Source organism: Syngnathoides biaculeatus, chromosome 7, assembly GCF_019802595.1.
Source record: "Syngnathoides biaculeatus isolate LvHL_M chromosome 7, ASM1980259v1, whole genome shotgun sequence".
Classification (NCBI taxonomy): domain Eukaryota; kingdom Metazoa; phylum Chordata; class Actinopteri; order Syngnathiformes; family Syngnathidae; genus Syngnathoides; species Syngnathoides biaculeatus.
In genome coordinates this window covers 25,949,445-25,975,323 of record NC_084646.1, presented here as the reverse complement: position 1 = coordinate 25,975,323, position 25,879 = coordinate 25,949,445, and the positions used below count along the sequence as shown (strand labels likewise).

At 43.6% G+C, this 25,879-nt stretch overlaps 1 protein-coding gene across 3 annotated transcripts in view; it reads left to right on the top strand.

Moving 5' to 3' along the window:
* Window positions 1–25,879, top strand: part of LOC133503471 (ephrin type-B receptor 1-like) — a 105,900-nt gene that overhangs the window by 5,687 nt on the left and 74,334 nt on the right. For all 3 annotated transcript variants that reach the window (XM_061825149.1, XM_061825147.1, XM_061825148.1), the window contains exons 2-5: window positions 22,240–22,304; window positions 23,312–23,602; window positions 24,456–24,674; window positions 24,763–24,943. In XM_061825149.1, coding sequence (XP_061681133.1) covers window positions 22,240–22,304; window positions 23,312–23,602; window positions 24,456–24,674; window positions 24,763–24,943 — 756 coding nt within the window. The remainder of the gene's footprint in view (window positions 1–22,239; window positions 22,305–23,311; window positions 23,603–24,455; window positions 24,675–24,762; window positions 24,944–25,879) is intronic.

The window sequence follows — 25,879 nt, the reverse complement described above, 5'->3', positions numbered from 1 at the left end:
CTAGGCACTGTTCAAATGATGATTCATGAACATTTTCATAAATCCAAGGACTAATTTATTATATTCTTAAAAATGTTTTATTTATCATGTACGCAAAAGCCCAATGTATATGCTTTAAAAGCAACGATGCTCTGTCTGGTTGCAGCCTCATTTAAGTCCTCATTAAGTATGATTACGTGAATACCAAGATACAGTCAATGTATCTATCCATCCATTTTCTGAGCCGCTTATCCTCACTAGGGTCGTGGGAGTGCTGGAGCCTATCTAAACTAACTTCAGACAGGAAGCCGATACACCCTGAACCTTTTCGCCAGCCAATAGTTGGCACATACAAAGAAACAAGCAATCACACCTACAAGGAATTTAGAGCCTCCAATTAATCCACGTTTTAGGAATATGGGAGGAAACTGGAGTGCTCGGAGAAAAGCCACACAGGCACGGGGAAAACATGCAAACTCCACACAGGCGTGGCTAGTTTTTTTAACCCCGGTCCTCAGAACCGTAAGACTGACACTATAACGAGTCACGCCACTGCTGTCAATTTCAAGATGCTATAATAGTCCACCCATCCATCCATCCATCCATCCATCAATTTTCTTCGCCGCTTTTTCTCACAAGGGTCGAGGGACCTATAATAGTTATTTTACAAATTAGTGTAGAATTTAGATTTTGTGCATTTGACACAGTATGACATTAATATTTTGACATAATCACGCAGATTATGGCCAAGAATAATTACACTTATTTTGATCAATATTCTAATCACGATTATCACTCACAATTAGTTCGAATGTTTAATAAACATCTTGGTTGTCCGATTTGATGGGGCCGACCTGCAGGACCCATGCCTCATAATTTCTCACCTAGCACACGCTCACACCACTCACTGTATATATTTTAACTAGTCATATTCAGGAGTTCTGGGGGGACTGGTATAGGGTCGGGAGGGTGCGGGTGTTGGATTGGGTTTCAGCACATTAGTGATGTCTCCCTGTCCGAGTGCCCTGGCCCTCCACCCTGCTTGCCATGCTGAATTTTAATGCATATTAAACACTCATCCCCATGTGATTTGTAATGCATCACATACTTTAAACTCATCTCTGGGGGATGGTGGGTCCTGGGTGGGAAGGATTTGGCTGTTAGACAACACTGCCTGGCACCCTGCTCAGTGGGCACTGATACACGGGATAAGGCCTGCCAGTTGGGGACCTGAAAGTCAAAGTAACAGCCCCCCAAACCCACACACCCTTATCCGATCCGCTCTCTTTTCTGAGAAATAAGAGACACCATCCCACCCTTAGGCAGGGCAGGGACTGGCTGCCCTTTAGTGTGGGGGGCCATCTTGCTCTGTGTTGCTTGGGGGATGGCAATGGGTCCCTGCAGTCTTCAGTGACACTTTGGTGATGCCGGCGGACTGTCCTGGGTCCCTCAGTGTGAGACGTTCGCCGGGCTGCTCACAGATGAACTCGTGGGCCCAATCCGACCTCTCAACCGATTGGGTGGGGTATCAGCCACTGTGGAAGAGACACAGTATTTACAGGATACATCTGTCAGTCATAAAATGGAGTTCATTCACTTGCATGTATCTGCAGGCACACTCCACTGAATGTCGGGCCACTCACTTATTGCGAGAAATAACTAATGACTATGCGAATTGGTTGGGTATATTCTCACTCACAACCTCTTCCTAAAGACTTTTTAGTTTACATAGTTACTACTCCCATCACACTTACGTTGTACAGCCAATTTCACAAACCTTTTCCTGCATGCTTCTTCTCCTTGAGCTCTCCTATCTTGTCCTGTTCTTCCCTCACAGGCTGTAGCACTCCTGCCACGTACAACATCGACCCAGTTATCCTTCCATCCATTTCCCGTATCACTTCTCCTCACTAGGTTTGCGAGCATGCAGTATCCTAGCTGACATGGGGTGAGAGGCGAAGTACACCCTGAACTGGTCGCCATCCCATCGCATACATGGGCAAATATAAACAAACATTTGCACTCACATCAATTTGGAGTCGTCAATCAACCTTCCATGCCTGTATTTGGGATGTGGGATTAAACTGTGGGAGAAAACTCACACAGGCACGGGGAAAACATGCAAACACCACACAGCCCATGCCAGTTTTGAACCCGGTCTTCAGACTTGGGAGGCAGATTTGCTAACCATTTTCCACCATGCTGCCATAAGGTGTTAATTCACTGTAAATTGTTTTATAAACAGCAGGGTATTATATATTTGGAGCAAAATATTAATTTAATACCAATGTTATTTGTCCAGGACAGCTCATTTATTTATTTAAATCATGATGTACGTATCACAAAAAACTAACTGCTTAGTTTTCAATATTCGGTTAAAATTTTCAGTAAATTCTGTAAGTTTCAAGTAATTTCAAAAACCGCTGTGGCTTTTCCTTTCTTTAACTGAAGGTGACCAATAGCTTATTCTACAGTGGTAAATAAATTAAAACATTGAAAGATGGCTATATTATTGAACTCGCAGTCATTTTGACAATGCCAATTCAGAGATGACAAACATTTTCAGTATTTCAAATAGTTTTATTTGTAATGAACATTATGAAAACTTGTAACTATAAAAAGGTTCAATGAATGATGGCATTCATAATAGGTCCAATACTATGTACGTATATTGTGGGAGCAATTGATTCATAAATCACCCAACCCATGTACTAAATCAATGCGACCTCACAGGGATTTCAGTCACACTCTACTGTATTGTACTTGAGGTTTTTACGTACAAGCCATTAAAGTGTTATACAATAGTGGGCATTTATTTAAGTGCTACTTGTGTGGGCCCACTTCCAGCCTCTTTAGGATTTCTGTCATGGGCATATGGTCTCACAGGGAGCCATGCTGGATCATAAGGCCTGTGTCAACAAAAGGAAAGGAAATGTGAAACCAGGACAAAATGGGTGCAAAATGTTGGAGACATACTGTACTATTTATACAGTGTAAGGTGCAGGGGGTCTGGGTTAATATACCAAGATCAATTCATGTTAAATAATTTTCAAACAGAAAAAAGCAGGAAAAAAGTTCTTAATTTCTTTTTGTGTTTTGTATTTTTGTTTTTCCATCTGCCATGACGGGATTAAACCCCTTTGAATGCCATGTCCTTGGTTCTATGTACATGTTGGCAAGTGTAACATTTACATTTCTTTATTTTCTTGATCAGGAATTGATTTCAAAGTATGCACAATGCAAAAATAGTAACATTAGCAATTACACGGGTGATAACATGGAAGGTGTACATGGTGGAACCGCGATACAGTTTTAACAACCACTAATGTCGTCCATCAGGGGTCGTCAGGATGACAATGACAGAAATGCACTTTTCCCAATTATTACACAGCACTGAAATAATGAGTATTAAGCTGTGATTTAAGGATAGTTATGCAACTTATTCATGGAGAATTCTGCAGCTGTTCCTCGTCTCATTGACAGATACCAAAACCAGGGCAGCATGGACAGTCAGGGGATTGAGATTGAAAATTGTACTTTGGCAGCTTTTTTGAGCACAGCAGTTTAGATGTTACATCCCATCAAAAGTACAACAAAACCCACAGCATCAATAGGTTAGGAGAGAAGATTCATGAAGAAAATCAACTTTCTGGGTAATGTCTGAATGTCTTGTAATTTAGTCGAGCAAAATGTCATTTCTGTGAGATTTTAATACAAACCAAATTTTATAGTAAGTTACTTTAAACGCAAATTACAGTAATTTACTGCCAATGCAAATTGCAATCTTGTTCAGATTATGTGATGTTGCTACAATGATGGGTATAAAAATACATTACCTTTTTTTATTTGTAGTTTGTTTTTAATCAAATTCTTTGCTGAAGGACTTCATTTTTTAATTAAAAATATTCCATTACAACATTTTTCATGGCAAAATTAAAATGAAAAGAAGTAGAGACATGAATAAATCTCATATTTTTGCCCTTTTTAACTGTGCACAACTGGTTAGCATCTACCACTCTTTCCACCTCACAGTTCTAAGGTCCCAGGTTACAAATCCCGCCTCCATGTGTGGAGATCGCATTTTGTACTTGTGCCTGTAAAGGTTTCCTTTGGCTGCTCCCATTTCCTCCCACATTCCAAACACATGGGTTAATGGAAAACATAATTGTCAGTAGGTGTGAATGTGAATAAGTTGATTGTTACTATACTGTATGCCCTGGGATTGATGGCGACCAGTTCAGGGTGTACCTCTCTTGCCCGGGGGGGGGGGGGGGGGGGGGGGGAGAGACCTACAACCTTCGTAAGCAGATGCAGTTCAGAAGATGGATGGATTTCAAACATGAACAAATTGAGAAACCCTTTCATTATAATTTTTACACTGAAGTAAATGATAAATTGCTACCGTGATGCAATTTTTAGGGTTGTATTGCCATTACGTGATCAGAGAGTTCACTTGTGAGTGGGTGTAAGGGACTCCAGTCCTGCTGACAGGTGAAGAAACAGTTACAAAACAGTGTAATGGACAAGGAACTACATAATTGTGGGAAGCAAAGTCATTGATATTCATATTAATGACTGTCATGTTTAAAAAAAAAAAAAAAAAAGTAAATATTAGACATGTCTTAAATTGTTCAATAAAAGGCTCGTTATGACGAGCTGGAAAATTGCTATTTTACTGTCAGAATGCAGTGACAAATTCACACCGTCCTTCACTACAACGTACTGCCTTTTATGAATGATAAGATAATTATTGGACAGCTAATTTTCCGTGGCTATTTTCTAGTCTGGATAGAAATGCGAAAGTACAATCCGATCTAACATATATATACATATATACACACATATATATATTTTTTTGCTGTTATCAGACCAATTTCCAATCTCTGTCATGAACGGGGCTCGAGGGTGGACCCAAATGCACGACTCCAGAGACAAGCAGACAGTACAGAGGAAACCTTTACTCGCTCCAAGGTCAGGCAGACAGTCCAAACAAGCATAAGTAACAGTGCGGCAGGCTTACGAGCGTGGTCAGTGGACAGGTGTGGGTCGGTACACAGAGAGCAGAAGTCAGGCAAACGGGAGTGCGGGAAGGAGGCATCAAGGCCGACGATCTGGTGGAGGACAAGTCGTCCCCCGGGTCCTATATATACTGGTAGGCATCAGCCGGGACAGGGTGCAGGTGTGCGCTGACTAATTGGCTGGCCACGCCCAGCCTGGGCAGGAAGCCAAGAGCATGACAGTACCCCCCCCCCCCCCCCAACGGCCGGCCCCGGAGCATCAGAATGGGCTGCGTGAAAGTCCCTGATGAGGGAGCAGTCCACGACGAAACGGGAGGGGATCCATGAGCGCTCCTCCGGTCTATACCCCTCCCAGTCCACCAGGTACTGGACCACCTTCCCCTGCGGCGGGAAGACAGCAGCCGGCGCACAGTGTACACCGGCCCACCGTCCACCATGTGGGGGGGGGAGGAGTCAGCGGCGAAGGGCGATTCGGGCGAAGTATGCTGACGTGGAACGTAGGGTGCACCCTCATCGACCTGGGCAGTTTCAGTGAGACGGCGACCCAGTTAATGATCTTGGTAATTGGGAACAAGTTTGCGGGATTCCGTTCGCAGCTGGAGATCTTTGGTGGAGAGCCACACTCGCTGTCCCACCCTGAGTTCTGGTGCGTCCCTTCTCTTGCGGTCCGCTGCGGACTTGTAGGCGCTGCTCATGCGCAGCAGTGTCCTCCGAGCTGGTTTCCAGGTTCGTTTGCAGCGTCGTACCACGGCCAGGGCCGACGGGACCGGAGAGTCTGTTGCCAGTGGAGGAAACAGATGGAGGATAGCCATGCACGACGTGGAGTGGAGCCATACCTGTTGAAGTGGAGGGTAGAGAATTGTGGGCATACTCTACCCACTTGATGTGCTGGCTCCACGTGCTCTGGTCCCTGGATGCCAGGCATCGAAGTCTGGTCTCCAACTCCTGATTTACCCTCTGTCTGGCCATTAGACTCAGTGTGAATCGGGGATGAGGTTGCAGAATTCCTTCCAGAAGCGGGCGCTGAATTGCGGACCCCTGTCCGAAACGATATCCTAGGGTAGCCCGTGGTAACAGACGACCTCGTCTAACACAGCTGGGCTGTCTGCTTGGCCGCCAGGATCTTCGGAAGCGACACAAAGTGGACCATCTTGGAGAAACGGTCCACTACAGACAGCACCACTGTGTTCCCTTGGGAGGGCAGCAGGCCGGTGACGAAGTCCAGCACGATGTGTGACCACGGACGGAAGGGGGTGGACAGGGGTCGCAACTCACCAACAGGCCGGAAGTCTTATTGGCCGCACACACCGGGCAGGCGTTGACGAACTCCCTCACATCCTTGCTGAGGTTGGGCCACCAGAACCTTTGTTCCACCACTGAACGGGTTTTTGCCATACCCGGGTGGCAGACAGTTTTGTTGGTATGGGCCCAGTTGACGAAGTCTCCCCGCACAGATGGAACGACGAAAAGGCGACCCGATGGACAATCCGCAGGCGGCGGTGTCTCTTCCAGGGCCTCCTTCACCCGCGGGGTGTTTTGGTCGAATCGGGCAGAGGGCGATCAAGTGTCCCAGATGCCCGCAGTAAAAACAGGGACCCTCCCGTCGCCGGCCCTCCTCCGCTGGCCCGTCAAGACCCTCCACCTGAATGGGTTCAGCCGTGGAGGGCGGCGTGGACGACCGGGCGGCACCCGGACTGGACCCCTCCCTCAGTCATCGCGGCTAGTTGACCCTGCATTACAAGTCGCTGGTTAACCTTGAGGGCCAACGCGATGAGTGCTTCCAGCGAAGGAGGGAGATCCACAGCGATGAGGAGACCCCGGATTTGGGAGGAAAGCCCCTGGAAAAAGGCGTCGTGCAGTGAGTCCACGTTCCATCGACTCTCGGCGGCGCAGATCCAGAACTCGATCACATAGTCAGAGACGCGACGACGGCCCTGGCGAAGCGTCAAGAGGCAGGCCGCAGCTTTACGCTCCGGCGCCGCATACTGGAACACCTGGGTGAGTGCGCAGATGAATGACATCCAAGAACGACAAGTTACGACTCCATTCAGCCGTTGCCCATGCCTCCGCCCTTCCCGTCATGTGGGAAATGACAAACGCGATCCTGGAGCGGTCAGTGGGAAAGGCGGACGCCTGCAGTTCAAAATGGAGATCACAGTGAGCGAGGAAAGGCTTGACGTTCCCCGATTCGCCTGAGAATCGTTCCGGTTGGGAGAGCGGGGTAACACTGCTACAGGGGAGCTCTGTGGCGAGTGGTGCGGGCGGAACCGGTGGTACCGGTGGAGTGGCCACCGTTGGCGTGGCAACCACGCTAGCCTGGGAGGCTAGCCACGGCTCCAGCCGGGTGTAGATCTCATGGAGCCTCTTGTTGGTTACCTGGAGAGCAGCCTCCTGCTCCACCAGGCGTCTGTCCTGGACTTGCAGCGAGCGACGGATAGCCTATGAGTCGGCTGGGTCCGTGTTCAGGCCAGGGTTAGGGTTAGGGTTAGGGTACACCCTGCACTGTTTCCCGGACAATCATGGGGCACAACAAGACAGACAACGGTTGCTTTCACAATCACGCCTAGGGGCAATTTGGAGTGTCCAATGAATGCATGTTTTGGGATGTGAGAGGAAACCAGAAAGCTCGGAGAAAAGTCATGCAGGCATGGGGAGAAGATGCAAACTCCACACAGGCGGGGTCGGTCTTGAAACCTGGACCTCAGAACTCTGAGGCCAATGCTTTTCAGCTGCTCCACCATTACGCCCAGTTTAGTTGAACTTTATTTTACAACTTAACAATACACTCACATTATTTTTAATCAATCTTTTCTTTGTAATCCTCTGGCAGTTGCTGCACCATGGTAGTCCTTTGCGTGGATGGAGAGAGGACGTGTTTTTATAAATCGAAAGCACCACGAAGGACCACTTTTAAAGTCTTCGATCTTCATGTCATGTCTCGTTATTGCCTTCAGTAAAATGGTGACTGTAAAGATGCTTCTCACGGCTGTTCTTTGTTTAATAATCCATTGTCCTAGCTTGCTTGCTTTGTTCCCGCGTAAACTGTTTCCTCTTCTTAATTTGGCACAGTTCATTTTCTTAATTCCTCCACTTCCAAACATTAGATTAATTGACGTGAATTCTTTCGCTGCTGTTCTATCACCATCTACAAAACAATAACTATTAGCCACAAATGTTGTTTTGCAGCATAGCAGTAGTATACCTACCGGAGGCATGACCGAGGTAAGACTGCGTATTGTATAGATTATGTAATTTTCTCTGATTAGTTTAGCGCTGCTAGCATACGAAATGTACGTATTATGTAACATTGTGTTATTGGTTCATCATGATTTGCATTCAAAATGGTCCGAGACTCAATCAAGAAGAGTGCTTACCAAAGTCGGACAGCAACATTTTTAATGATTTTGTAACTTATTGCACACATAAAACGCACCGGATTATAAAGGGCACCATTGATTTTTGAGAAAATTAAAGGCTTTTATGTATGCCTTATAGTGTATTGACTTTTGTTATCCTCACATGACTTTTGGGATTTTGACATTTTTGGCACATTTTGGCAGTTTGCTGAGGATTATTGGCCATTGTCCATTATCCATTTGGAAGACTTATTTGAACGAAAGTTTTAGCTTTGTGGCTGATGTCTTAAGAATGTTGCCTTAATATCTCCAGGTAATGTTCCTTCTCCATGATGTCATCCATCCTGCTGCACCAGTACAGCCCCTTAACATGATGCTACCACCTCCATGCTTCACAGTTGCTATGGTGTTCTCAGGTCTAGAAGGTTCCCCCTTTTTCCTCCAGATGTAACTCCACTTTAGTTTCGAGAAACCATAGGACATGTCTCCAAAAGTTATGAGCTTTGTCTTAGTGTCTTTTTGCAAATTGTAACCTGTTCTTTTTATGATTCTTTAGGAGTAATGGCTTAATTCTAGGTGAGTGGCCTTTCAGGGCATGTCTATGCAAGAATTGTTTCCATCCATCTATCCATTTTCTACCACTTCTCCAGGTCGGGTCGCGGGGGGAGGAGCTTCAGCAGGGATACGCAGACTCCCCTTTCCCCGGCCACTTCTTCCAGCTCTTCCGGAGAGATCCCGAGGTGTTTCCAGGCCAGCCGAGAGGTATAATCTCTCCAGCATGTACTGAGTCGTCCCCGGAGTCTCTTTCCAGTGGGACACGCCCGGAACACCTCACGAGGTAGGCGTCCGGGAGGCATCCGGATCAGATGCCCCAGCCACCTCATCTGGCTCCTCTCAATGCGGAAGAGTAGCGGCTTGACACTGAGTCCCTCTCGGATGACCGAGCTTCTCCCCCTATCTCTATGGCAGAGCCTGGACACTCTGCGGAGGAAACTAATTGTTCTTTCGATCACGACCCACAGCTGGTGCCCATAGGTGAGGGTACGAACGTACAACGACTGGTAATTGAGAGCTTTGCCTTTCGTCTTAGCTCACTCTTCACCACAATGGACCGAGGCTGCACCGACCCATCTGTCGATCTCCCACTCCATTCTTCCCTCACTCGTGAACAGGACCCCAAGATAGTTGAACTCCTCCACTTGCGGCAGAATCTCATCCCCGACCCGGAGAGGGAACACCACCCTTTTCCGACTGAGGACCATGGTCTCTGATTTGGAAGTGCTGATTCTCATCCCAGCCACTTCACACTCTGCTGCAAATCGCTCCAGTGAGCGTTGGAGATCACGGCTTGATGAAGCCAACAGAACCACATCATCCGCAAAGAGCAGAGATGCAATGCTGAGGCCACGAAACTGGACACCCTCTACACCTCGGCAGCGCCGAGAAATTCTTTCCATAAAAGTTGTGACAACGGTCAGCCTTGGCGGAGTCCAACTCTCAAAGGAAATGAGTCCGACTTATTGCCGCCAATGCGGACCAAACAGCCGTACGGGGACCGAGCAGCCCGTATCAGGTGGCTCGGTACCCCATAATCTCGAAGAACCCTGAACAAGACTCCCCGATGGACACAATCGAACGGCTTCTCCAAGTCCACAAAACACATATAAACTGGTTGGCCGAACTTGAAGATCCGGTCAGGACGAAAACAACATTTCGCTTGGCCAGCCGGTACCTATCAGCTGCCTCGAGAGTCCTGTAGGCTAAAAATGCCCAATAGGACTACTTCTTCAGCTTGGCAGGATCCCTCACTGTTGGTGTCCACCAACGTGTTTGGGAGTTTCCGCAACGACAGGCACCGACCACCTTACGGCCACAGCTCCGGTCGGCTGACTCAGCAATGGAGGCACGGAATATCGTCCACTCGGACTCAATGTCCTTTGCTTCCCCCGGAATGTGATCAAAGTTGAGGTGGGAGTTGAAATTCCTTCTGACAGGGGAATCTGCCAGCCGTTCCCAGAAGACCCTCACAATACGTTTGGGCCTGCCACGTTAGACCAGCATGTTCCCCCACCATCGGAGCCAACTCACCACCAGGTGGTGATCAGTTGACAGCTGCGCCCCACTCTTCGCCCGAGTGTCCAAGACATGTGGTCGCAAGTCCGATGACACAACTACGAACATCAAACTGCGGCATAGGGTGCCCTGGTGCCAGGTGCACATGTGGGCACCCCTATGCCTGAACATGGTGTTCGTTATGGATAATCTGTGATGAGCACAGAAGTCCAGTAACAGAGCACCAGTTGAGTTATGATCGGGGGGCTATTCTTCCCAATCACGCCCTTCCAGGTTTCACTGTCATTGCCCACGTGAACATTGAAGTCCCCCAGCAGAATGATGGAGTCCTCAGAGGGAGCGCTCTCTCGCACTCCCTCTAAGGATTCCAAAAAGGGTAGGTTCTTTGAACTGCTGTTTGGGGGATAATCACAAACAGTCAGCACCCTACCTGAAGCCAAAGGGAGGCTACCCTCTCTTCCACCAGGATAAACCCCAATATATAAGCCCCGAGCTGGGGGGAAATGAGTATACCCACACCTGCTCAACGTCTCTCACCATGGGCAACTCCAGCGTGAAACAGAGTCCAACCCCTCTCAAGAGGAGTGGTACCAGAGCCCAAGCGCTGCATAGAGGGGAGTATATCTAGTTGAACCTTCTCGGCCACACCCACCAACTCGGGCTCCTTCCCTGCCAAAGAGGTGACATTCCATGTCCCTATCGCCAAGGAACTGTTGTTTCATTGTAGATAATGACACTTACCAGCTTCATTTGACATCTTCACAAGCGGCTTAGTTTTTGTTCTTAGATTGATTTGCACATTTCGTACCGAAACACGTTCATCTCTGGGACATGGAGCCTGTCTCCTTCCTGAACAGTCTGATGGCTGAACATTCCCACGATGTTTAGACTTTCATTGCAAATAATTGTTTGAACGTGGCACCTTCAAGCATCTGGAAATTGCATCCAAGGATGAGCCAAACTTGTGGAGCTCCATAATTATTTCTCTGATTTCCTCGCCGATTTCTTTTGATTTTCCAATGATTCCAATAAAGCAGCGTGTTTGCGGTGTGGTCTTAATCACCAGGTGTGCCGTCAATTAACTCAGATGTTGACAGTTACGCTACCAGGAGCTTCCTAACTAATGACCTCATCATCCAGGCTTCCGCATGTTTTTTAAAGACAGTCATTTTTTTGTATATAAACTTTTGATCTCAGCGTGAATAACGTAAAATTCTGTCAGAAATTCTCTCTCTCATTGTTGGGAGATTTCACAAAATTGAATACTTTTGGTGATCCTGACTGACATGACACAGGAAAGGTTTAGTCTGAATTGATTTCAGACACTGACACAAAAAATTAAACTTGTTTTTGCACAGTGTATGTAAATCTATGGCTTCAACTGTGTATATCTATCCATCCATTTTCTTTGCTGCTTATCCTCATAAGGGTCGCGGGGAGTGCTGGAGCCTATCCCAGCTTTCAACGGGCAGGAGGCGGGGTACACCCTGAACTGGTTGCTAGCCAATCGTAGGGCACACTGAGACAATCAGCCGCACTCACAATCACACCAAGGGTAATTTAGAGTGTCCAATACATGTTGCATGTTTTTGAGATGTGGGAGGAAACCGGAGTGCCCGGAAAAAACCCACGCAGGCACAGGGAGAACATGCAAATTCCACACAGGCGGGGCCGGGATTGTAACTGGGTCCTCAGAAATGTGAGGCCAATGATTTACCAGCTGCGCCACCGTGTCACGGTATACTGTATATAAATACATTATATGTGTGTGTGTATTACTGTATTGTATTTTCTTAAAAATGTGGCGCCATGGTGGAGCAACTGGTTGGCACATCTGCCTTACAGTTCTCTGCACTGTGTTTCAAATCCCAGCGCTGCCTGTGTGGAGTTTGGATGTTCTCCTAGTGCCTGTGTGGGTTTTTTTCAGGAACTCTGGTTTCTTCCCACATCCAAAAAATATGCATGATAGTTTAATTGAGGAAGTTAAAAGCTAAATGGCCCATTGGTGTGAATTTGAGTGTGAGTGGTTGTTTGTTTATATGTCCCATGCAGTTGGCAGGCAACCAGTTTAGGATGTATGCCGCCTCATGCCCGAAGATAGCTGGACAGGCTCCAACACTTCTGTGGCCTTTTTGAGGATAAGTAGCTCAGAAAGTGGATGGTGTTTTCTGATGGTTGTTGATGGTATTATTTCCCGGTCGCTGTGAGGACATTAAGTCAGTTTGTCAAAATACATTCCATTTATTATTTTTTTTCCCAAGTCCATAAAGATGAAATATGGAAATATGCACACCCTGTAACATGGGAGGAAGCATTAACTAAAGACAATTTTAAAATACCAATCACCTTTAGAACAATTTTAAAGAACTGCATTTAAATTAATACAATATATTTGAAAGGTATGGGCACCTTTACCCAGACAAAATAATTCACTCTATAACAAAGTTATGAAGTGGTATGTCATTTACATTTAGTCCTACATTTATGTATTTCTGTTCATATTGTACATAAATACAGTTTAAACAGAAATATTGCATCTTGTATCATATATTTACGTACAGTATATGTACATATGTATGTCAGAAAGCATTCTAATTGATGTGGTATATTCAGCCACTTAAAAAAAACTGTGAAAAGGTCTTCCTTTAAAGGCTCACACAGCATTTTTGTTGTCCTTGAATTACTTCAGTAAGAGCTTTCATCCATCCATTCATTTTCCAAGCCACTTATCCTCACAAGGGTTGCGATAGTGCTGGAGCCTATCTCAGCTAACTTCGGGCGAAAGGCGGAATACTGTACACACTTTCAAAGTTCCGCTATTTTGGCTATTTACTGTAGGACTCCAATGAGTAAATCTCTATCGTGGACTTAGTATAAAATTGGAAATTTACTTTGAAAAAAACACCTTGGTTTTGTCAGATCAGTGCCCAGAGAAGCCCCCTCTGGCAGCTACTTCTGTTTGACCCAGTTTTGTAGCCCCTATGTTCATATTTGAAACCTATTGTTGCAGTGTACAAGATCCACTTGTGAGTGCAAGCTGCTTCAGGAGCGGAAAGGGAAAGTGGAGATCTTTCCTAGTGATCTAGATAATGTCAATGAAATCAAATGACGAGATTTCAGTCCTCTCAGCGAAAAAAATCAAAAACAAAACTTGTGTGAATAGATTTCACATGGATAATGAGGCACCATAAAGACAATATTTCATCCCAATTTCTAGAAAAGTCGGTTTGGCAAAACATGACCCTTTTTAATGTTTTTATTGTCTGAAATGTGTGTAAATGTTACTACATATAGTGAATATTGTACTGGAGCATGATTTAAAGAAAATTGTGAATTGAGTTGAAATCTCTGTATTGAACAAAAAGTTAGCAATTAATTTTTCCCTAAAATCAACTCATTTTCTAGGTTGGTTCAAATTATCAATGTTGTTCAGATTATTTGCTCTTTCTCCTTGAATCATTTTGAAATATTTGTGTACTTGTTTATATGAAATCACATCTGGCACTTTAAACAGGAAGGATTCACAGTATACTCACTTAAAGCTCTTCTCTCTATTGAAACAATGATTAGCCACAAACAATGGAACTATAGCTGAGCAGTTTGTCTGTGAAATACCTTGCTAGAACCCTTGGAAAAAATGTTTGAATGAAAAAATGAAATGAAATGAAAAAAGCACAACTATTTCTATATTTTCCAAACCAATTCAACATTAAAACGTTGGTAGTATCCAGAAATGTTCCTTTTATATGCAGTGTTTTAGGATGATGTGAAATAGTAGAAATTTAAAAGCATACATTTACACTGTGCCTCGTTTTTTGGCCTCACGAGTTGCCCCTTCAGCAATACAGTATGTCACACTGCAGTATAACAGTCTTTATGTTGGCATTTCCAGGCTTCATACCGTGCAAGCATGTGTCTCCTTTCTCCTCTTGTACCCTCTGAAATAGCAGAGTGTCTCATTGAGCTACCGATTGCTTCCAAGACTGGTGTCGGTGGAACATGTGTCAACAGATTGACCCTCTGTTAGATAAAAGTTGCTAGGGGAGATGCAGAAGATGCGTGGGGGAATCACTCGCATTTTCCCTTATCCATATCCATGCTCCACACCAGGGAGAACATAGTCTCAAAAGATGCCCTCAATGCAGGAGGAGCTGGACAGTGAACCAATGCTCAAAGATCTGCAAGATCCCCTGGACTCCCTCATCACTGGCAAAGCCCCAGGGAAAGACACTATCCCAGTCGAGGTCCTGGAGTGCTGCAAAAACATTCTGGATGAAGAGCTGCATCATCTCCTCGGCCTGTCCTGGAGGGAGGGTGAAGTGCCACAACACACGAGGGATGCCAACATTGTCACATAATACAAGACCAAAGGTGATCACTGTGACTGTAACAATTACAGTGGCATCTTCCTCTTGAGCATTGTTGGGAAGCTTTTTGCTAATGTTGCACTGAAGAGATTCCAGGTGCTTCCAGAGAGAATCTACACTAAATCTCAGTGTGGCTTCCATGCCAACAGGTCCACTATTGACATGGTTCTCTACTTCAGACAGCTGCAGGAGAAATGCAGAGAACAATGACCCGACAAAGGCATTTGATACAGTTAGCAGAGATGGCACAGGACATACTCTATGGAGAACTGACACAAGGAACCCGTCACATAGGCAGACCCAAATTCTTTAAGGATGTCGGCAAGAGAGACTTGAAAACCCTTCAAATTAATGTGGACACCAGGGAGGCCACTGCCTCTGACTGATTGGTCTGGAGATATGCAGTGAAATAGGGGCTGTCAAACTTTGAGGGGAGCATTGCTTGACTGTTGGAGGCAAAGACACAGAGAAGAAGGTTTCAACCCAGGCAGATGGACCAGAAATTCCATTCATCTGTCTTGGATGCGGGAAAGACTGGGTTCAGGGTGTACCCTGTCTCCTGCCCGACGATAGCTGGGATAGGCTCCAATGCTCCAGGCGACCCTTGTGAGGATAAGCAGCTTAGAAGATGGATGTATGGATGGATAATCACATATAGGAACATTTACATATCAAAGGGTGATGCAGATGTGTTGGGAGGGATGGGGTGGATGGGTGACTGGAAGGGGTGGCATTGAGCCCCTGTGGCCCCTGCAGGGTGGCCAGTTGCCGGGTCGGCTCAGTGGGGCTGGAAAACTGGCCTGGGTCTCTCAGTGCGGGCTGCTCTTCAATGGACCTCCGGGCCTGATCCGGCCCATTGACTGACAGTGTGGGATCTTCAGCCTCCATGGTGCAGGCACAGCAATTACACGACACTTCTGTCAGTCTTTTGTGCATGTAAAATGGTGTCAGTGCACTTGCAGGTGTCTATAAGCACACACCCCTGGGACTCTTTCACTGGGTGTGGGGCCACTCACTTATTCCAACAAATAACTCATGAATATGCAAATAGCTTGAGTATCCCTTCACTTACACTTTCAAACAATAGACTTTCATAATTCACTTAGTCAATCCCAGCACACTTCAGTTTTATGGCCGGGTTTACGATACTTGTCCTGCATGCTTCTTCTCTTGTTCTTGTCCTGTTCTATCTTGTCCAGTCCGTCCCTCACCACTACAGCCCAATCCAATACTCGTGAGCAACAATGCTTAATTGTTATAGATATGTAATGATTTACTTTTTTCATCCCGTTATCCTGTTGTCCCTGCTTTGTCTTTTGTCTTCGTTTCTCTCTCCCCTCTAGAAACTATTGTGTTCGACTGATTAACTCTGATTCTCAACTTCAATTGCAATACTAAGAAACCACATCAGAAGTTTAAAAACTCCCCTGTAAAACTGTTCCGGCATAAAAGGGATACAGATCCTCCATTCTTCTTGACCTAACAACCCAACAGGACAAAAACAAAAAAAAAAAAAATGAAATTAGATTAGATTAGATTACTTCTTCCACCATCGGGCATCATGGCATTTGGAACAGATCAAAAATTACAATGAAAACACCTAAAACCTTCAAATTGCATTGTTACATACAGTTGTCCTCCTGTTGTTGGGTTCGCGTAATTTTGTCCACCACTGTGTTTTAAAATGATGCACGTTTTCTTAAGATACAATCTGTTTTCAAACTGCTGAATAGACTCTTGTGGAAGATCAGGGTGAGCCTATTAGGTGATGTAGAACATGAACATTAATGCATTAGACTTTATAGTTTTTTGTAAAAGCGGTAGCTTTTGTTGCGGAAGGGACCTGGATTTTTTTCTTTTTTTTAATTTTTTTTTTATAGGCACCATAGCATCAGTTCATAGTGAATGCTGCATCCAGTCCACCACCCAGTTTAAACATTATGACCACTTGCACGTTACAATTGTCCCAAATAGAAGAGATGTATCAAATATTCAGCCTTTAGAAAGATAACGTTAAATTTTGATTATAACCGAGGCCTTCTCTGATAGCCTAAAAACTATCAAAAGCACTCACTTTAGTTTACGACATACATTTTTATATTTATACCATGGAATTGTAATTTTTCTCCAACTCTCTGTTCCCTGTATTTTGTAATGTTTCTCTTGCCCCATGGCTGCACTGCTTCCAATAAAGTATTTCAACATTTGATTAAAAAAAAAAAATAATAATCACATTTCAGCCTCTTTATGTTGCCATATCAATCTAATTTTCCTGGCCGATTAGCACTGGGACTGTTGTTTCTTTCTCACAGTTCTGAGGACTGGGGTTCAAATCCTGGCCCCACCTATGTGGAGTTTGCATGTTCTCCCCGTGCCTGCGTGGATTTTCTGCGGTTTCCTCCCACATCCCAAAAACATGCATTAATTGGAGACTGAATTGCCCCTAGATGTGATTATGTGTGTGACTGTTGTCTGTCTCTGTGTGCCCTGCATTTAGTTGGCAAGCAATTCAGGGTGTACCCTGCCTCCTGCCCGATAGATGGCTGGGAGAGGCTCCAGTATTCTCGTGACTTTTGTAAGGATAAGCGGGAGTGCTGTATTACACTGTATTTCCAAATGGTCCAGAATGAGACACCCTGTGAGTCATGTGACATCTAACACTCCAGGAGAGCTTTTAGTGTTTTTCTTGTAGACATGCGTGCTTGTGTGTCCCTATTGTTGTTGTTGTTCCACAAAACCTGTCATTGTTTACATGGAATTACACAGAGTGTATGCTGTATTGTACACACACTGACACACGCTTTCGCAAAGCTCTAGGATATGTTCGGAGGAATTGGCACGCTTTGGACAGCAGTGATTTGAATGGACAATTCAAGGCTAATTAGCATCCAATGGTCTGACCTGACCATTTGTACAGCAACACGAGTTCATCACACATAGGAAAATGATACCATTCAGCAGCTGTTATGGAAACAGTTTCATGTCTTCCATACCAGCCCCTAAAAGCTTTTAACGGGCTCTCTGAGTGCTTCAGTACCATACAGATTTACCTGCTGGTCTTTATGCGATTGAATGGTTTAGACCCCACGTTTGTCGCACAGCTTATATTTAGAAGGTGTGGAGATGGGTGCAACCACAACCTTCAACATGTCAACAGTAATTAAGATGATTATATACTGTAGTATTCCCTACTCTGCATAAAGGCGTATGTGCTGTTAATTAGGCTCTCTCATAAACCTGTAGACCATGAAACATAACACTACTTTTTGTTCTAATTAAGGTTGTCTTCATGTAATCATGAATACCCATAAAATATGTACTTGAATGACTGTAAATCCAAGTTAAATTAAACTGCAACATACAGGCAAACCAAAAGGAAGGTTATGTTTATTTATGGAATGTATTTATGCTCAGCTACCCTCCACCTCGGTTTGCAGTGGTCGGTCTTCCACTTAAAAATCATGGCGGTGATCTGCTAAACGCACACAAAAACATTGCATTCAGTGGATCAGTTGAGACACGTTAACAAACAACAGCAATTGACAAGAACAAGTATTTGTTCTTTATTTACTTCTGTCAGTAAGGTGATGACTTGGTGATTTAAGGGGAGACTAAAAAGGAGTCTTGAGCTGTAGCATGTAGCAGGTTTCGATTACGTTAACATGTTTATTTTGTCATTTATTGCCATGTATCATCAAATTAGAAACAACAAAAATACTTGACCAGTGAATTTTATATCAGCCACTTGGTATTGTCTCTGTATTTCTAACCCCCAGATGACCAGCTTCTATAAATAATACTGTATTATCTGCATTGGCTGCATATTGCGATGAGTCCTGTGACAGTCAGCAGGGATAATTTCTTGCTCCTTGCAACCCCAAGCTGTAGAAAAGATATACATTTTTTGTGTATCTACTACTGGTCACAAAAGATAGCCCGCTCTTTGACCTTCGTATGCAATTGTGACTGAAATAGTGAATTCACCCAAATCCTCACTAAAATGTTATGAGTTGCATACCAGCATGAAAAAAGAAATACATAAAATACATATTCTCCCTGCCAAACCCTAAATCGAAAGCCCTCTTTGAAAATTGCTAATATGTAGAATTTTCATGATTTCTTTTGTTGATTTTATTTATTTATTTATTTTTTTATTTTTATTTTTACCATCAGCTTTTAAGGCCTGTTCTTTGTACACCAACAACAAAGACCTTTGGATATGCTTAGAAGAAAACCAAAAACTGAATGAATACCAAGAATAATCACTGTATTTTTTATTTTCTTTTTTTTTTCCCCAGAGTGTTTGTTGACAAGACGGCACTGAATGCACTGAAGCTACAAATTGGATGGTGACAATTGTCACTGTGTGAATAAGCTTTGCTCTGTGATTTCTGATAGTGGAATATATTCCGCGTGACAAGCATTTCATTTCCCCAAACGACCTTCATCCTCAAGGGAGAGCTGAAAAAAGCGGGTTCTGCTGTAATTAGGCGAGCTCACTGACAAAAAAGAAACACCCAAAGTGAAGGGGGCGGATGAAAGACAGAGGAAGAGTGAAAGAGAGGATGAAGGTTGGGAGGGTGTGTCAAAGAAGGGAGATAATGAGAAGCAGGGTGATGGTGTGAACAAATGCAGGAGGAGGAGGGCATGCGAAGAATCAAGTGGCGTGTTTGCCTGCAGCCTCCTCACAGTGTAATGTCATTCTCTCACCATGTTGTACTACAAAAGGATGGATGATGGGGTTTGTGCTACCTGCATGATGTGTGACCTCTGTCAAACATATCATGCAAGAGTTAATTATGCAATTAAATTTGTCTTATTTACACCTGATGGCAGATGACTTGCTGTTTCACTAACAAGTTTCTTCTTAAATAGTTTGAAGCTTGTTTTAGCAAAGCAAAGCAAATGTATTTGTATAGCGCATTTCATACAAGAGGTAATTCAATGTGCTTTACACGATGAAAGGTGTTTGAAAACAAAGAGATAAAACATCTAAAACAGGATAAAAACAATAAAAATGACAAACACAATATTAAAAAAAGACAAAACTGCATACAGTGCAAGTAATATGATGAAAATGATGATGAAAAAGTGGCTATATGTATGTATATATATATATATATATATATATATATATATATATATATATATATATATATATATATATATATATAAGAGTTTTAGCAAGCATGTGTAATCAGCATTACATTGTCATTTTAGCCCAAATATGACCGATAAATACCAGCCACTTATCCGTCCTAAAACTTAATAGTTTCAATCATGGTTACAATATCAATGTCAATGTTAATATTCTCCAGGATCAAAGCTGAAGTAGTTCACTTTTCTTTTCTAACCGTAATTCAGATTTAAAAATGTCAGAGACCCACCTGTCCATTTTCTGAGCCGCCTATCCTCCCGAGGGTTGCAGGAGTGCTGGACAAACCCAGCTGGCATCAGGCAGGAGGCAGGGTACACTCCGAACTGGCCAATCGCAGCAAAATTTAAAGAAGCTGCTCAAATGGGAATAAATGTATCTTTGAAGATAAAGATGCAATCAGTGCTGTTGTATGTGCCAGTGCCACATTACATCCCTATAAATAGTTTATTAATTGTTTAAAACTCAATTTGTGGATTGTATTAAAAAAAATGATTCCTTAACAACAAATATAACCTAACCCAGATCACACCTGATTGAAATTCTTCTTGCCAAATAATGAGCCACACTAGTCAACTGTACTGCAAAAACGCAAAATACATACTTGTACTGTAGTCAGTCCTGAGGATTTTAATAAAGTGCTGGTGTTTACTGGTATGTGATTGAGAATCTTTCAAAGTGAAAGTCATATTTATTGAGTTGTAACCAATTGTTCTTGGTAACCAATTGTTCAAGGTGATCCTAATTGACAAGTACCAAATCACCATATTTGCAGGAAGAATAATAACAGTTAGTTCATGTTAATTACATGAGTCATAACTTACCTCAAAGGGAGCTGGTGAGTCACCATTTGTCAAAAAAAACCAAACAATATATAAATGAAAGGAATGAAAATAACGTACAATTTGAGGACACTCGTGGATACAATGTGTTCTATTTGACAATGCATTTTATGATTATATATTTTTCATTATCGTTTTTGAAAAGATGAAGTTATGAGTAGTTCAACAATTTTTTCCTCTTAAGAACACAAATACAAGTTGAGATGACAATGAACTCACTGCTCCTGTTTGTAGCCAAACACGCTTCTCTGCTTAAAAAAAAATCACTAATCAGTTCTGCCAAGATTTCTTATTAATTCTTGAATTTATCAATGAACATATTTTCGTGACCATAAGGCGCACTGTATTAAAAGGTGCAGTGTCAGTTGCGGGTGCAATTAAGTATTTAACACATATATAAGGCGCAGGCACATAAGAGGCCTCGTAGCTCAGTGGTTAGAACACTGGTTTGGTAAACCAGGGGTTGTGGGTTCGTATCCCACTGGGGCCTCCACTCCCCTGAGAAGGGTTGCATCAGGAAGGGCATCTGGTGTAAAAATTGTGCCAAACATATATATGCGTTTATCTGAGATGAGATGCTGTGGCGACTCCGAAAGGGACAAGCTGAAAGATACACACACATAAGGTGCAGGCACAATTGTGCCTCTCAGTCTTAATAAAGCTGTGTTCGCCATTTGTCATCCATCCCTCCCACGCCCCTCCCAACTTCAATTTCTACACCCTGTTTACGCTAATATCCAGCAGTTGGAGTTGCTTCGTCAAGCCTCTTGGAATAATAGTTAATTAATTAATCCAAGTTAATTTATTGTGCTTATTTTTTCATTTCGATTGTTTGTTCTTTTGATCATTGATCGAGTTGTTCTTCCTACTCGGGCCACCTTGCCCTGTTCCTGCTGAAACTCAGCTTCAACTTCTTGACATGGGGAAGCTTGTTTTCTTGGTTCCTCAACTTTAGCACCATGTATTCGGTGATCTTGAATTCTCTCGTGGCTGCTCGATTCCCATGTTTCTCCTTGTAACTGATAGCTTGCAGTTTAAACTGTGCTTCGTAAGCGTATCTCTTCATTGGTGCCATTTTTGGGGGTTCTTAGCCAAAGCGATGTTGTTTAGCACAAAACAACTACCAGCTGCGGGGTGTGCCTTTAGCGTCCTTTCCCATGCCTAGACTTCCCTCTGTAACGTCAGCATGTTGTCATCTGACCTGGCCGCTTCTCCTCTCTATCAGTAGCGTGTCAGCAGGAACCCTCCCAGTCAGTTACAGGTTTTGGATGTTGGTTCACATATAAGGTGCTCTTCATTATAAGGTGCCCTGTCCATTTTGGAACAAATTTAAGACTTTTAAGTGTGGCTTATAGTTGTGAAAATACAGTACTATGGTCATCCTTATCATCCCTGCTTCAATTTTGAACTCACTCCTAATTCCCTTTTCTCCTCTCTTTTGCATGACAGATACTGTGATGGATACAAGGACAGCAACGGCTGAGCTGGGCTGGATATCATTCCCTGCCAATGGCGTAAGCGCATTTTTACCGTTGTTTTATTATTGTTTTTTTTTAGGATATACAGTACATGTGAGCGTGAATATGCTTTTGTGCTGAAGGGTAAACAGTATGAATACACTTCAATATGATCCATTATTGGGTTGAAACAGGATCATCAGTATTATCATAATACTACTCAAATGAATACTGTATACAAACAAAAGTACAGTGCCGTGCCCTGAAAGCCTTGTTTTATTTTAAATCCCCCAAGTTTTAAATCTCACCTTTATTTCACAAGCACTTTAATAACAACTGCAGCTGTAGCAGAGTGCTGTACATAAAACATAATGCACAATAATTACTGTAAACAAAGAAAGTATAAATTAATAGATAAATAAATAGATGAATAAAAGTGTTGTCTATAATCTCCATGTTGTAAACATAAATAACAAAATACTTTCTTACACACAAAACCCCACAAAATTTATTTCATCATCTGTAGGTTAAAAACATTACAGACACTGCCGTTTTTTTCTTTGCACGTGAAATAGATAATAGGCTGCCTTCCAACGCACTGTTTTGCAGTTTATTAGATATTCCATCCATCCATGGTCACAGAGAGAGTTAGATCGTATCCCGATAGACATTAGGCAAAAGTAGGCTACACTCTGGTTTGGTCGTTAGTCAGTCACAGAGCATTCATACTCACGTTCACACCGTCAATAAGTGGGAGGTAAAATCACTTGTCCTGCACAGTAGTTACTATCAGTGACCTCATTAGATATTTTCTAATTAAATAAAGTCAACTCCAGCTCAGGTGACAGTTTGTGTGTGTTTGAATTACGCATTGCTGATAATGGATGCATAACCCAGTGCAGCACTGTACAAGACTGAGAAGAAATAAAAATGAAGCAAGAACTCAGTTTAATCTAAGTCAGGTTTTGGTAATCAACCCATTAATCATTTGGCCTTCTCCTATCTCCTAACTCTCCATGCTAATTCCAAACCCTACCTACTTGTTTGTTTCACATTTACCCCAGTGGGAGGAGGTGAGTGGTTACGATGAGAACCTGAACACCATCAGGACGTATCAAGTCTGTAATGTGTTCGAGCCCAGCCAGAACAACTGGCTCCTCACAACATACGTTGACAGACGGGCAGCGCTGCGCATCTATGTGGAAATCCGCTTCACTGTACGAGACTGCGCCTCGATCCCCAGTGTCCTTGGTTCCTGCAAAGAGACCTTCAACCTTTACTACCTTGAAACAGACAGGGCCGTGTCAGAGGGCATCAGAGGGGTTGACTACTGGGCAAATGCCCCCTTCCTTAAGGTAACATACATATATCTGAAGCATTATCACATCTTTAAAATGCTCAAATTTTTTTGCCTTGTGCTGAGTCAGAATTCAGTTTCAGATACGCTGCCGCGCCAGGGAAGTAAAGAAATAATGAGACCCACAATGGCTGATTCACTTTCAGCTGTTTGTTGAATGAGATAAAGAGTCAAACACAAATACAAAATGACAACACTTTTGAGGAGCATGAAGAGGATGCTCACGAACTAATTGTCCGGTAAATGGCCAGCCCAACAAATTCCAGCTCCTGCAATACATGAATACTACAGCATGTTTGCGTGATCCAATGTCAACATTGTTTTTTTGATGATCTATTCTTCTTCTTATTATTATTATTCAATATGTGTATTTCACAATATGGTGCTACATTAGTAGATAGTGGGGCTCAACCCATGAGTAGTGGTAGCATATTACCTCCATATACAGTTTACACTACTCTGTCACCAGCATGTGCAATCTTAGATCAGATCTGTGTGTTTATTAACAAAAGAGTGACAATAGCATTGGTGCCTACAAAAAAAGTACTCGCCACACAACCTGCGACAATTTCAAAGTAACTTGAATGCTGACACAACCCTTGCTGCTGCTAACACTATTTCTCCATTCTCTACTTTCTCAGTTGTTATGGAGCTTTTGCTTTCAACAACGAATCAAATATCCATGCACTACACCTCTACTACTCTTTTTGAAAATAAATGCCATATTTTGTGTTGGCATTTCTTGATATTTGTCCGACTTTTCTGGTATTTGTAAAAAATGTCATTCAAACAACCTCTAAAGTTTATATTTGTGCTTGTTCATGCACTCTTTCTTGATCCATTTGCAATAGGTGGATACCATTGCAGCAGATGAGAGTTTCTCCCAAGTTGATTTTGGCGGAAGGTTGATGAAGGTCAACACAGAGGTTCGAAGTTTTGGCCCACTCTCCAAAGGAAAAGGGTTCCATCTCGCTTTCCAGGATCTGGGAGCCTGCATGTCTCTTCTTGCTGTCAGGGTTTTCTACAAAAAATGTCCCAGCGTAGTTCAAAACTTTGCCTACTTCCCAGAGGTACGGAATGTCCTCAATTGCGCTTTCTAACTCTCTTTAGTGACTGAGAAAATCATCCTTTTTAAATGTGTCTTAACATATTTCCTAGACACTTACCGGAGCAGAATCCACATCACTTGTCATTGCCAGAGGAAGTTGTATCCCCAATGCGGAGGAAATAGATGTGCCCATAAAGCTTTATTGTAATGGTGATGGAGAGTGGATGGTACCCATAGGCAGCTGCAGCTGTAAGGCGGGTTATGAACCAGACAGTGACAACTTGTGCAGAGGTAAATTATTAAATTATTTCTGAAGCTGATGAAGTCCACAATGTGCTTGTGAGAAATTTGAAAAAAAGTAAAATCCATATCCAAAGAATGTACAGAACAATTCTGTCTTATAGAAGAAATTAATCCGATATATGGGCAACCTACTTCTGTATAAGGCACAATAAGTAAAAGCCCTTCTTCCTCATTTGGTTGAATGGTGAAAAAGAACCAGGACGTAACTCCTGTGAGAAATTTAAATGTATACAGTGTCTTTTTTTTAACACAAGGTTCACCAAAGATGTTGATTTTTAATGTTTGGGCTTCATATGTATTCACACATTCCCCTCCTCGAGCCGTCACCTTATCGTGGTGGAGGGGTTTGTGTGTCCTGATGATCGTAGGAGCTAAGTTGCTTGGGGATTCATGCCCCTAGTAGGGCCACCCATGGCAAAATGTCAGAGGTGAGGGACCAGACAAAGTATGACTCCAAAACCCCTATGATGAGTATAAAAATTGGATCTTGGTTTCCCTTGCCTGGACGTGGGTCACCAACCCCCTGGAGCCAGGACTGGAGGTGGGGCTCGAAGGCGAGCGCCGGGTGGCCAGGCCTGCACCCATGGGGCTCGGCCGGGCACAGCCCGAAAGGGTAACATGGGCCCCCTTCCCATGGGCTCACCTCCTGTGAGAAGGGCCTTGGCAAGCTGATCCCTGGCTACAGAAAGTAGCTCGAGGGACCTGGAATGTCACCTCTTTGGCAGGGAAGGAGCCTGAGTTGGTGCATGAGGTCGAGAACTAGATATAATTGGACTCACCTCTACGCACCGCTTGAGCTCTGGCACCACTCCTCTTGAGAGGGGGTGGACTCTGTTCCACTTTGGAGTTGCCCACGGTGAGAGACGCCGAGCAGGTGTAGGTATACTTATTTCCCCCCCGGCTCAGGGCTTGTACATTGGGGCT